Raw genomic sequence first — 14,799 nt, 5'->3', positions numbered from 1 at the left:
CCAAAGACCTGGAACCACACCGTAATATCAGAAAATGGATCAGTTGGTCTATATAATCTCATCACAAACAAACTAGATAAAAATACGAAAAAACAGACAGGCTCGAAATAGACGTTCCTGTTGATATTAAAATCCTTTCAATTAGAGAAGCTGTGCAAAATGGACTGAATAATTTGAAGACCAATTGGACATGAAAATTCAACTCCATTCCTAACTTCCTTTTTCTGGTTGCTAGTTTGACTTTAAATAGTTTATGTGTATTGCAAATATTGAACAGACACATCTCAACTCAGCCTAAATTGAAAATACTGCCTCCTATACGATTGTGCGGGTTACTAGTTTAGGCTCGAAGCCATTTTGAAATCTAAAGGTAAGTGGTTTCTAGTACTTTAATTTAGTTTATATTTGTTTACTTCCATTTTTTGCAGTTGACTGTAGTTTCGCACCCAATATCACCTTTAGTTGCCGGTAGAACACTGATTGCTTTACTACAGAATGGATGAAAATACTCCTCTAGTATCTGCCGGTAACTGTCATTCAAACAAAACTTTTAACAAATAGATACCCATGTTGGACGCTCCGTCATCAAACCAGTCATTGAGCGAGCAGTTACCAATGATGGAGATTCCCAAGCCACAGTGAACTGCCAAGTATGCAGGCAAGTTATTACGTTCACTCCTCGTGAAAAGCAAATGGTGGTTCGATGTTCACACTGTTCTGAGGCGACGGTACTTACTTCCTCATCTAATGTCTTTTCTAGCCTATCAAAGGTCCACCAACTGGGAAACAGTATGTTAGATGCCCTTGCAATTGCTTACTTGTATGCAATGAATCTACAAGCAAAGTTGGTTGTCCTCGCCCGGAATGTCAGAAAGTTATTGTTATTCGTGAAGTAGGTTACACCTCTTCCCTACTTAGTTTTCTTGAATTGCACATCTAATAGAGCTAAATTTGCTTATTGTTGGTGTCAGTGTAAACTCCATTGTAGTAGAAGTGTTTTATGTTGAGCGGTTTGGCACTGTTATAATAACGATTACCAGCGATGACGTTGTACCGCAGTACTAGTTATGTGCGGGTAAATGTTTAGTAGGATTCAGATCAATCCTCAAATAGATAATTGTGTGTACGTCAAGTAACGTCAGTTTACCCGGTATCCTTACCATCGGACTGCTATGGCGAGACTCATCTGCACCCTTATATTTCTGAAAGTAGGGTCCTTGATGTAGTTATCAACAACGTAGTAATAGCATAAGTTGCCACACTATCAAAACAACTAGAATTCAGCGAAGTATTTGAAATATTAATAGTACTGGTGAAGATAAAAACTATGCGTAGGGAATATAGTGCTCAAAAAATTGATGTTACTTCCCAATTTTTGTTCTTATTTCTCCCTTTTGAAAATCAGTTTTTCATTCCTGTTAATGTTTTTACTATTTTCTCATACAATTATCTTCGTGGTATTGTATTTTATGCTGATAGTTGTCGAAATGTTGTAAGGAGCTGCATGATGCTTTGCAAAACCTAACAGTCGCTTCAAGTGGAACAAACTCGCTTATTATATGGTTAGTTAGAATGTCAGTTTTTCAAGTCTTAGGGTCGAGCTTAGTCATTCTCAACGTAGGGCTTAAAACATTGGATGATTGGCCCATGTTACCACAACACGTTATTTAACTGAATTAAAAATATTAAAACTCCCCAGAGCAGTAGAGTTATTAACAGTATCAATAAGAGTAGAAAATAATAATGTGGACGATCTAATTTGACAAGAAATAAGTTTGTTATATAAAGAGACATTATAAGATTGTTTTAAGTTCAGCATCTAGCAGATTAAAAGCGACTGTATCTTCCTAACGTCGTTAAATCATTATCACTGACCCATAACTAATATGTTTCTATTGATCATTCACATGGCTATTTTGTGGGTCGAAACATCCCAAATATCCATCATGGTCACCAGCTAGCGCCACAATACTTGTCAAACAACTATTGTTGGGATAGTTTGTCAATTACTATTGAAAGAAATAACCCGTTGGGGCGTAAAAAGTTATCGTGATGATCTCTAATATCAGCCGTTTTCTCGCTCTGATTGGGCCACCTAATGTAGCAACATGTAAAGTACCTAGCTAATATTTACTTGTTTATCGATACTTCGACTTTGGTGTTTAATTATTCTCAAACCTCAAGGCGGGTGGGCACAAGTTAAGCATGCTTTTTCAATGAATAGGTGGAAGGTGGACTTGAAATCTGTGGTGGAGATCTATAAGGTGTTGTAGATGTCACCTGCATAACTGTCCAGAGCCGTAATAAAGCCTACCTTTTGTCCGAACTGCACCTGGTTACAGAGACTTAAGAGGGTGATTTTATGTGGTGCGCATATGTGTCATGCTTGCTCAAATGTAGCGTCTGGTAGCGGCAGGCTAGCGATTAATTTCTTGACTAACATTAATTTGCGAAACACAAGTCACACAGGAACTTAGTGTTACAGTTTATTTTTTAAGGAAGCAATCTATAATCTTGGTCTTCTTTACAATGATTCTAGCTTTTGTTAAGACTTAATTACCTAGTGGTTGTTTATTTATTATGTTATATCACAAGGCTTGTGTGTTGAGAGATCAAGTATCCGTGTTAAATCAATGGAAACATCAAAATGTTTGTCCTAGTTTCATACAGGCGCATAATCTTGATCAGCACTATCACCAAACGTGAGTGAAAATGGCGGCTAACTAGGCAGATGACTACTTGATGGCTAACATCTCATCTCAAACCAGCATGTGAGTAGATTCTACATAAAGCTTTTCTATAGAATCCAGTAATGAGTTGACCAGCTATTTACTTGCAATAAGAATTGTGGAAACCTTTCTAACCTACGTTGAAAGTGTCAAATAAACCAAGTAAAAAACTTTTTAAACAATAGCTAACGTAAAGAGGCAATTTTGATCATGTTTTAGCTCGTTATCATATATAGTCTCCTGTGAAAACAGCGGTAAACACAGTACCATCATGTCAAGGCAGGGAGAAAGCCATTCATATTTTTATTACTCATTCTAACTACTTGGTGTATGGTCGATCCCAAGTAACCATAATCTAGGTTTTCGTTTATTTTTTCATGTATCGTTACTGCATACTAGTTAACATTGTTTTTGTCCCTTTTTATTTCACTAAAGTACTTTTAAAGAACAATCTTTTAGTTTTCGCTGTCTTCTGTTGTGATATATCGTCGCATGTCAACATAACATGTCAATTCAGTAGGTTCTGGGTAACCATGTATTGGATGTCGTCTTCATATGGCTTTCTCTGAGTTCACTAAGCTAATCATCATGTCTCCCCATCATTGACGTTTGTTCTCAAACCGAAAAAGGCGATCTACACAGTGAATGGAAATGTTGGTTGGAAGTATTGCAAGTTTTTCTATATAGATTGACTGGGCTTTTCTTCGAAGTTTAGGGGCTAAACATATTTCCAATTGATTAATATTGACCATCGGTTGTCCTAACTGCTGTGATCACTACAGGGGAATCAGTTTGAGTAATGTGATTCCCAGATTTTGACCTTTGTAATCATCCGACCGTTGTTCAAAATTAAAAAATAAAAGTCATAAAAGTATTGGGTTTCAATCAAAGATCAACTGTCATCAGGTTTCAAAACTAAGGCATAATTACTGACACCCAACTGTGTTGACGATGACATTGTTTGTCGGGAAAGACTGCATTCTTGAAAATGGCCGAATCGAAACTTCGGAATAACTGTCAACTTAAATAATCACACTAGTATCCATAATAGCTGCCTAATTCCCAAATTTTCATCTAGTCGTAGATATACTTACAAGTTATTCTCTCAACCGCTGACTCAATCATTGATCTCCCGCTTGGAGAATCGTTTTTCAACTTCAAGTGTACAGATAACGTAGCTCTGTTTGATGGGAAGTTGACCTTTTAAAAGTCGTGCTTTGCTTAAACTCTCTCTTCACCTTATGAACCCCATTTCAGAACTATACACGGCGTGGCAGCTGAGTTCAATAAATTGTTGTGTTGTATTTCACGCCACATTTTTACGTTCCTGATTCTTAACATTAAATGCAGCTGTATTTACTACTTGTTTGTAAAGTTTGGTTCAGTTATTCAGCCTATTTCACTTCATTTATAATGATTAATTCGTTAGTTATGACAGCGGCATGCTTAAGCATGATCGAAATCAATGTGTATGCACGTCCAGTTTATCTTCAGCTAATTACACTTTAGTTTTTTTGGTTTCAAAATTAATTATGTCAGGTAGCACATTAAGACTGACAATTATTGTTGTCAAGAATGACATGTAATCTGCGTAAACCTGCAGAAAATTATTCGTGTTTCACGTAGGTTGGTAGTTGTACTATGCCCAATATATACCATCGAGGATAGGAAATACTGTTCAGAATTCACGTTATACTTATAGGGCTTCTGTCGTTCAAAATATAAAATACAACTAACGACAGATGACCTGAAAATCTATAGATATTGACCATCGTTTTCTCATCCTTTTTTTAAAATAGACTAGAATCACAGAATAGTCAGTGATAAGGTTAAATGGTTATTTTTAGTTAGCTATAAGTTTATGTTTTTGTATTGAATGAAATAGTTAAAATATACACTGCTTTGATCCAGTTATTGTGAATTTTTACCACATTGTAAATTCAGAATAGTATTTTCTCACCTCTTACCTCATGCGAAAAGTTTAATTTATCATATTTTGTTTCATAAGGATGTAAAAATATATATTATAGATAGGGTAATTGAAATATAGTAATTGGTCAAGACCAGATCAATTTAATTATACTTTTCAGTTTAAGTATGTTCTTGTATGTACACATGGTTATAGTTGTATAGTTATATTAGACACAATTGTTATTCAAACAATCAGTAGTGACAAACACTTTACTTGCATGTTGATTAACTATGAATCATTTTCAGAATTAGTGTTAACCACAACTACTAGATATGTGTGTTAATGCATATTATCTTAGTTTTTCGTTTGGAGATAAAATGTATTGATGTTAGTTTGTAAGTAACGAACTGGATGTATACATGTAAAAGTTTGTGCACTCGGCTTCGAAGCACATTTCTGTGGAGACTACTGTCTAATAACTCGGGCTGAAATAGATAGGACGATACTCCATACTGTGACTCATTTAAAACCCAAGTACTTTACTTACTTAAACACCGCTTATTTTATATATGTGTATAAGCAAACGAATCCTATTAAGCTGTTACAGGTTGCTGCGCTTACACTAACTAGTTTTGTTTCACACAGGCATCATAATTTCTAGTATATGTAGCCATTCTTTACTTTTGTTCGTGTCGATTATTCGTATGATTATACATTTATTTTCCACCTTGTTTTTGGTTTTATAATAGGAAGATGGTGTGGGCTTTATGGGTAGTAGCAATAGGTTTTTGCAGGGTCCAGCTACACATGGAACGTTTGGTACTCCTCAAAGTCTACGCCTGTCCTGCGGTAATTGTAATTCACCATTTTCCATACCATCACCCGAATCTCATTCGTTTGGACGTATGAATGCATTTACCGCACTTCTATCTGGCAGGAACGCTTCCAATGCCGCAGGACTTATAACAGCAAGATGTCCACATTGTCATAAAGTTACATCTGTTGGCCCAGCCTATGCTCGTGCACACTGGATAGGTTATGGTGTACTTGCTATCGTTGCTATTATCATAGCTATTAGTGTAACTGCAGGGACAGCTGAAGCTGCCATAGGAAACAATGCTTTGTACTTCCTTTGGTCGAGTAAGTCGATAATCTTGGTTATTTGGTATTCATCTTTTCATAACTTGCATGTCATTATAACAGTTCAGATCACTGATCAGCACTAAGGTTGGTCTTTCTTCTGAAGCTTTTTATTATGGTAAATATTGAGTGATAGGGAAATTACCTACATACATTGTTATATTTTTTTCGCAACAAATAACAGATTATCATTACTGCACATATTAGTACTCAGTATATATTGTGATGGATGCTTACTCTGCCACTAATCATTCATTGCAGTTCACATCTTTAAATTAATCATATTAGCGATTTCTTAATTTATACTAGCCATGTTAAACGAATAAGAAAACTGTTTCATCCACTTTTCTATGGAATCATGAACAGCCACTTGCGAATAAAGCGAAGTTGCATCACTTTAAGTGATATTGAAGCTAAGAGAATGTTTGTATATATAGGGACGAGTCAGTAAATGTTATCATTTCGAAGCATTTATCTTTGTAACTTGGTGATATGACCTACAGATACTTTAGCTCTACCAACTCTGGGAATGAGTGCGAAAGGTGGTGAGGTTTTTGGTTTAGGGAATGAATATGTGGAATAAGGTGTACCCCAATAGGGTTTATTAATTATCCATAACTCTCCTGGTTTGTTCGTAAAAAATATATAGCTCAGTGGCCTGACACGTAGTGATCTTGTTGTGGTTTTCTACCAGCCCGTTAGCTATAAACAATGTGGAACTTAGCACATATGTGCATTAGTCTAAGTTGTTACACCACATCAGCACAGCGAGATGAATATCAAGTGATAGTAAGATCCTCCAAATGCCCTGATACGACCGAGGGTGACGGGAGTCAGCTCTCCCTCTCGAAATGCTCTCACATGGCTACGTGCATACAACCATTGCCAAGGAAATCCTCCTCACTGCCTTCTTGCGACGAGGGTGTTGTTTACGAATTTGGGAGGACGAAAAGCAAATGTCCAGCAAATAAACCGAGTTCATAGATACGGAGGGTCCACCTAGGGGAGTTAGAAAACCCTGATTTCAAACCAATGGTGCACATGGGCTCCAGGATCCTGAGGGAACAAATGGTGTATGAGCCAATTATTGGTCATCGGCTATCATGGGACTGCATCTTCAGACGCCGCTCCACTACCTTATGGATCAGACCTTTAGGTTGAAGGCTCCGGGCTCGCCCCCCTAAGAAAACCACCTGCTTCGATTTGGTCACCCGGGAAGTATTCCAACCCTCACACAAATCGGATGATGAAGCGCGGTGCATATGCATAGGGTGCCTTTAAATAAAGTGATAGTAAGAAGTCATTGGGAATAGAGTATGTGGCTCGAAAAGTGTGAATTCGTAGAATAAAATGTTAGATATGGGTTACTAAGTGGAGATTTACCTTTTCCATGTATTTTTATTAATCAGTTGGATATACCTATGAAGACAAAAAAGCCATCTTCGTTATGTGAACGCTCAAACAGACACGTCTACCCTTAGCAACTGACTGCCTTTTATTCGGAATGTGTTGTTTTGTATACCTCGTGATGATTTTATATTACCTTACTGACCGTATGATTCTTTATCTTCTATTCCACATTCTACTCGTTTCTTCATAAACTTATTGGCAATTGCAAGATATACCCTACTCGTATAAAATAGATTTCTTCCACTGGAATTTTCTGTTGCGTTAGGATGTTAAGACATCATAACTTTTCTCGGTGAAATGCTAATGGACCACATAATTGGGAAAGAATTCAGTTGAGTTCCGCATCTGTCAAAAGTATTTTGTTTGAACTGAATGGTTCAAGCTGTTTAGAGTGTAGTTTTTCTACCGAAAGCTTTGCACCATTTACACAGATTGGCAGCAACAATTAATCCTTTATTCTCATATTTTATTGGGTTATTTCCCTCTAATTACAATAACAACATTGGCAACTCCATCTCTTATTTCTATTTGAACAGTTCTTTATCTGGTCGCTCTAGTTCTGTTGTCGCGTGCAGTAGTTTTCATGATCATGCCAGTCAGTTCAGTCGAAGTACCTACTTTACAAATCTAGTTAAATATTTATCATGGGAATCATAAAAATCGTCACATCTCAGAACAATCCTTACTTCTAATTGTCATGTTTTTTATTATCATATTGCTAATTTTTGATGGGTTGTCAATTTCGATAAGCTAATTGCTGATCCCTCGAAAACGGAACTGATCACCAGGATCATATTGATTTATTTTTACATTGGACTGATCATTGTGTAATTAGTAATTTCAAAATTGTATCATCGATAAACATGCATATTGTTAACATCTTATTTGTGTTATAAAGAAACATGTGAATTATATACACTCACGTGCGTTGCAGTCATCATAATTTTCATTTACAGTAAAGGTAATGTTATAAATTCCATAACCATTATCTGAATATGATTATCCATCTTATACAGGAATACGCTGTGAATTACACGCATGTAAATGTTTATTTCTACACTGAAATTAATGCACAACCAACCGATTGTGGATCATGTTTTACATATTGTCCATTACTCATGTGTATAACAATTGTATCATGTTGTAGCCTCTTATATGTGTATTCTACACAGCCCCGGTCATCGTTAAATAATCATTTCTTTTCTCCTAATTAACAATTATACTTATCAAAATCAGCTGTTTGTTATATGTACGATTTTATTTGCTACTCCATTTATTTTACAATCGGTGACTTTATATTTTGTGATTTAATTTTTGTTATTTAATTACTAATCGTGTACTATATGGCTGTTACATTATAGGCTTGAAGAATCAGTTATGAGAGAAAATCAGCTTCGTTATAGGATTTATTTTCATGATCCTAGGTCGTGGATGTATATACGTTGAGTGATTCATTATTGTTGTTATTGATATTATTATTTCATTCCACGACACCATGTCATACACTGACCATCTCTCCGCTTCTTCCAACCAGTCCCGATGTCCGCAAATAATGCACGATGTGGAATTCTCTGGAACGACATTCGGAGAACATGTCCAAGCCACCGAAGTCGATGTTTCAAGATGGTGACACCAATTGCATTATCGTTTCTGTTCCCGAACACACGATGCCGAACCTCTGCATTACTGACATGGTGTTGCCACTGAATGTCAGCAATCCTTCGGAGACAGCGATGATCGAACACAGAGAGTCGTCTAACGTCCTTAACTCGGAGAGACCAGGTTTCACAAGCATAGAGCAAAACTGCTCTCACCGACGTGTTGTAGATCCGACCTTTTACAACCAGACTAACATCACTAAGGCGCCAGAGATGACCCAGATTGGCATAAGCCGCTCTGGCTTTCACTATACGTGAATTAGTCTCATCACTCACACCCCCACCAGCACTTATGCAGCTACCTAGATACACGAACTTCTCGACTACTTCTATCAGCTCACCATCCAGGGTGAGTACAGGATTAGAATCCTGCCAGTCTTGTAGAAGTACTTTGCACTTCGAAGGTGCAAAGCACATACCGTACCTACGGACACTGATTGCCAACTGATTAAGTGCGGATTACATGACTTGGGCATTATCTCACAGTAAGACAATATCGTCCGCATACTCAAGGTCGAGAAGTCTTTCTCCAGGCAACAGATCCACACCGCCATTACTTACATCCATCAGCGTTGTTTCCAGAATGTCATCGATGGCAAAGTTGAAGAGGACTGGCGAGATTGGGCAACCGTGCCTAACCCCACTGCTCGAATGGAACAATGGAGAGAGGTGGTTGTATGCCCTCACTCTGCCTGAAGTGTTTGTATATAGGGCTTTTAGGATGTTAATAAACTTCTCAGGCACACCCTTCTTCAATAGACAATCCCAGAGAACAGTCCTGTCCAACGAATCGAAGGCAGCCCTGATGTCAAGAAACACTACGATTGTTGGCTTTTGATAAGTATGGCGGTGTTCAAACATTTGGCGGAGGTTGAAGATATGATGAATACATCCTCGACCGGAACGAAAACCAGCCTGCTCCTTGCGAGTCAATCTTTCTCGGGTTTTGAACAACCTACGAAGTATGACAGAAGCCAATAGCTTGGACGCAATTGGAAGTAGACTTATCCTCCGATAGTTGTTACAGGAACGACGTGAACCCTTTTTAAAGATAGGGACAACTATCGACTCATTCTATGACGTTGGTGGACCAGTCGTCACCGGCCATGGAGGGCAAGACAGTCTGACCGATGTTGCCAGAGCAGCAGGCCAGTTGAACTGCCCTTCGAAGAATTCTGCCTATCGTCCAAGACGTCGATGGATGTTAGTGATTGGCATCCCGTCATCCTCATAGACTGTTTCGCTCACACCAGACTTCTTGCTGCCAATGGCTTGGGTGTGTTGGAAGAGCTTCCGGTGGTTACCAGATGCAGCTGCTGCTTCCAGTTCATTAGCACGCTTCGACCACCAGGCTTCTCGGCCCTTACGCAAGCTTCGGCCGATTTCATTACGTAAAATCCTTCGTTTATGGTCAAACCCACGGTCACCCGGAGTAGACCGACGGGCTTCGATGAGTTGTAAGGAGCCTGCAGAAACCCAGTCCTTATAAGCGGGACTTTTCGCGAAGCCGCAAGCGGCTTTACTTGCCATTTTCATGGCGTCATGAAGTTGAAACGAATGCTTATCTAAACTTTTCGGTGGAATGGTAGTTAGCCTAGAAGCTAGCTCGGTTCAATATTTAGTTGCTGACATCAATCCTTTGGTGGCAGTCACTTCATTGGCCAGTGAAAAGTATGGTAAGATTGGCGCAGACCAAGGCATGGTCAGAGTCCAGATAGGTACTCCAAAAGTAGCGGCAGTCTTGTACACAACCACGCCAGCGGTAGCTGATCTTGATGTGATCAATCTGAGCCCAGGCTTGAGATGCAGACGGAGGACGCCAGGTGGCATATCGGCGATGACTGTGCCGAAAGTTAGTGCTAGCCAGAAACAGGTTGTGGTCTGTGCACCGTTGCAGTAGACGGTCCCCGTTATCTATCCTGCGACCAACAAGTTTCCATCGGCCACCTAAACGACTCTCTTCTGTGCCTAGACGCCCGACCTGAGCATTCAAGTCTCCGGCTAGTATTACAATATCTGTCAAACGAACTTTCTGGAGAAAAACAGTCAACTGATGGTAGAATTCATCCTTGATTGCATCCGGGCTGCAATCTGTCGGGGCATAGGCGGAGATGACGAAAAGACATCGTTTCTCACGCCGATTTCTTCTCACTTTGATGGAACTTTCTAATCTAACAGCACATAACCGACTGTTAATGGGGATCCAATCGACTAGTGCTGCCTCAGCTCTAGCGCTTAGTGCGACACCAACGCCTGCAAGACCAGACGAAGATGCCACAGGGTCCCCGGATAAGCGCACGTAAAACAAGCTTTTTGAAGCGACAGATGGAGAGCGAATTTGTAGTACTTCACTAGAGTCTTGAATACGGGTCTCGGATAGACAGAAAACATCGATATTAAGACTTTCTAAAGACATAGCCAGCCCTATCTGTTGTCCAACCTGCATAAGTGTGCGAACGTTGAAGTCAGCCAGTTTGAATGGCGCACGTGGTTTCAGAAAAACTGCTTCACTACTCATATTCGGTGGTAACATACAATTTTCAACCGGACAGTGACTCGAGAACGTTTAGGTAGAGTCGAATTTCCACCATAGACAAGCTGCTGTATAAGTCGAAAAAACAAGTATAGATAGAGTAGGAATAAAAGAGGATGAATAACGACGTAGTAAATAATAATAATAAGAAGAAGAAGAATTTGATTGTTAGTCGAAGCAAGAAAAGTAGTTTCCATAAATATCGAGAGTTGGTCCCCGAATGCCCTGATATGGCCGAGAGCGGGGTGGGTTCGCCCTCCCTCTTGAAATACTCTCACACGGCCACGCGTACACAGCCTCTGCCAGGGAATTCCTACTCACTGCCTTCTTGTGGAGGGGGTGTTGTTTAGGAAAATGAGAGGACGAAAAGCGAATGTCCGGCGCTTTAACTGGATCCCAAACCAAATCAATGGTGCATATGGGCTCCAGTATCCTGCGGGAAGAAATGGCATATGAACCAATTTTCGGTCACCGGCTACCATGGGACTGCATCTCCTTACGATACTCCACTGCCTTGTGGGGTAGACTTTTAGGTCAAAGGCTCGGGGTGTGGCCCCCTAAGAAAACCACCTGCTTCGGTCTGGGCACCCGGGCAGTATCACAACCCACACACAGATGATGAACTGTCAAATAAACTGAACATTCTGTGGAAAGTTAATAATATACATGTAAACCGAGAAAGGATTTATGTCTCGTATTCAGTAAAACTAGCCTTTAGATGGTTATAGAGGTTTTATGCTGGTCGGAAATTAAGGTCATCCACCAGTGAATATGAATTATTTGAGTGCCGGATAATTTTCTTCCCTAGTCTTGCTTAATTATCCATTGCATAATAGACTGTATTCAATGTTACCCTTGGGAAAACATTATTTACTAAAAGTAATAACTTTATTCTATTCAGTGAAATAAACTAGAAATCAGATCCTAGGTATTCAACTACCTCTAATAATTATTCAGCTTGGTTTACTCACTTTTGATGAGTTTCATTATATCGCAAGTATTGAATTGACTGTAATCTTACTATTGATGACTAAGTAATTATTTTATTTCAACATAAGGTAGTTCGACTGGTGTCATTATTTATCGATCAAATTGTCAAATGATGGGATTACAAAATAATCTGGGGACAATAAAGTTAGGTAAATACCTACATTAAGAATTCGAATTCTTAATAAAGCGATCGTTTTATTACTTTCGTCAAATTTGTGAAGAAGATACGATATGGATTTACGTTTGTGAAAATGGTAATCAGTTCGTCCAGCTTACTAATGAAACGATGATCTAATACCTCTTAGCGATCCGTTCTTTGGGTTGTAACCATAATTTTTTAGTCCATTAGGTCGAAAGTGAATGGTATATTGATAAGAAAATTATCATATACATCCACCCCAGTATCTTGTCATAGACATTAACTATTTTACGTCAGTTGTCAGAAGTTGATCATGCTAGTGCAGGGTTCATACCGAAGCAATACTTATCTAATACTATTTATCTCAAATAGCTCGTTTATAGTGATGTGGACGAATTCAAAAATATTATTTCTCCATAGGCTTAATAGGTTGCATCTTATAATCGTGGGAAACCACAATACAGAGACCAATGGAATTTGACTGTTTTGTGCTGTGCAATTTATGCTAAGTGCACCACAAACCTTTATGACTGGAGACTGAAAGTATTAAGAAATGCTGTTTCATTTTGGAGTTACGGTGGTTACGCTAATAATCGTTCCCCTAGCTAGGTTCCGAGAAATAACCAACTTCTATAAGGAATTATGTTAGCTAGTAGTCTCATCGCTTATTTGAGTTATAACCCAGGAGTCATTATATTGATTCTAAATTTGTTTAAGTCATGATATGGACTTAGACGTCATACATGAAAACGGTTATTTATATGTTAGTCGATCCAAATAAAGAATATTGACATGTGATATTTTTTGGACGGGAGACTATCAGTGAAAAGTTGTGGAGATTGCTGAATCTCATTGAGAACCTAGAGGCACTTAACACCGTTGGATGATGACTGAGTGCTTTGGAGGTCGAGCGTTTGCGTGAAAAACTGAATGTCGTATGCTCGATTCCTGCTTGTTGAGTCGCAGATGAGTTCCTTACTAGGACAAAGCAACCATCCAGTCCCTACAGGTTTTACAGTCTAAACTAGACAGGTTCATGATTTCACTGAAAATTGATCTCCGTGAACAATGAGTAAAATCCAATCAATGCCAACTTTGAAGCGTTCCATCAAATACCATGCATATTGACTGTATCTAAATACCATGATAAATTTCCTTAATATCAAGAAATGAGTGCGGTTAGGAAGTTAAACCAATCTATACGTTTCGAAGTCTTGGAAGCATCATGAGAATTCATTCTTGTAAGTTAAAATCTGGCGAGTGAATTTATTACTATATTTAGACAATAACATTCCTGTCCCTAATGTCGAGAAATGAGTAGTTATTTTTCAAGCTGATGAGGCAACAGATTAGATTTGAATTCAAACGCTATTATGAAGGGTTTTGATAAAATGTACCAAGTCACCCCAGTTACTATTACGCATATTACCATATACTACCAAGATCGTAGGTTCTTCAACCATAGGCTAATCCGACACTAACAAATATAGGTTCATTTATGTAATTTTGAGTTCCATTTATACAGTTTATAAACTACACAGCTGCTCAGAACGACAAGAATATATCAGTATTACAATACGAAACCTATAAGCTGAAAATGTAACACCGTTAAACAAACGAACACTTTCATTTGACCGATCCCGTAGCCCATTGGTTTGAAATCAGGGTTTTCCAAATCCCCTAGGTGGACCCCCGTATCTATCAACTCGATTTATTTGCTGGACATTCGCTTTTCGTCCTCTTATTTTCGTAAACAACACCCCCGCCACGAGAAGGCAGCGAGTAGGACTTCCCCGGCAGAGGCTGTATACGCATGGCCGTGTGAGAGCATTTCGAGACGGAGGGCCACCATCACTCTCAGCCATACCACGGTATTTGTGGGTAACGTAGATTATTGGTGAAATGAGTGTTCGTTTGTTTAACGGTGTTACATTTTCAGCTTTTAGGTTTCGTATTGTAATACTGATATATTCTTGTTTTTCTGAGCAGCTGGCTGGTTTTTAAACTGTGTAAATGGAACTCAAAACTACATAAATGAAATTCATGACGCCATGAAAATGGCAAGTAAAGCCGCTTGCGGCTTCGCGAAAAGTCCCGCTTATAAGGACTGGGTTTCTGCAGGCTCCTTACAACTCATCGAAGCCCGTCGGTCTACTCCGGGTGACCGTGGGTTTGACCATAAACGAAGGATTTTACGTAATGAAATCGGCCGAAGCTTGCGTAAGGGCCGAGAAGCCTGGTGGTCGGAGCGTGCTAATGAACTGGAAGCAGCAGCTGCATCTGGTAAC

The 14,799-nt window shown here is 39.0% G+C and overlaps 2 protein-coding genes across 3 annotated transcripts; one reads left to right on the top strand and one right to left on the bottom strand.

Moving 5' to 3' along the window:
- PIP4P2_1 (Type 2 phosphatidylinositol 4,5-bisphosphate 4-phosphatase) lies at nucleotides 1-10,099 on the top strand (the record flags this gene model as incomplete). 2 transcript variants are annotated; one of them, XM_035732566.2, is made up of 6 exons in its annotated part: nucleotides 1-370; nucleotides 429-526; nucleotides 562-728; nucleotides 761-892; nucleotides 5,391-5,781; nucleotides 7,728-7,822. In XM_035732566.2, exons 2-6 carry the CDS (start codon nucleotides 496-498, stop codon nucleotides 7,820-7,822), a joined length of 816 nt encoding a protein of 271 aa, XP_035587090.1. In that variant the 5' UTR covers nucleotides 1-370; nucleotides 429-495. The 2 variants fall into 2 exon arrangements, with proteins under 2 accessions (XP_035587090.1, XP_051070538.1); XM_051210537.1 differs by having other exon boundaries at nucleotides 761-5,781; nucleotides 7,728-10,099.
- A 297-nt stretch (nucleotides 10,100-10,396) lies between these two features.
- Nucleotides 10,397-14,531, bottom strand: MS3_00001092 (uncharacterized protein). The gene has a single exon (XM_051208600.1). The coding sequence runs from the start codon at nucleotides 11,380-11,382 to the stop codon at nucleotides 10,504-10,506; it is 879 nt and encodes a 292-aa protein (XP_051070537.1). The 5' UTR covers nucleotides 11,383-14,531; the 3' UTR covers nucleotides 10,397-10,503.
- Nucleotides 14,532-14,799: the final 268 nt, after the last annotated feature.

This window comes from Schistosoma haematobium, chromosome ZW (genome assembly GCF_000699445.3).
Source record: "Schistosoma haematobium chromosome ZW, whole genome shotgun sequence".
Lineage (NCBI taxonomy): Eukaryota > Metazoa > Platyhelminthes > Trematoda > Strigeidida > Schistosomatidae > Schistosoma > Schistosoma haematobium.
Note: the sequence above shows the minus strand (reverse complement) of the source record. Positions and strands in the feature narration are given on the sequence as shown.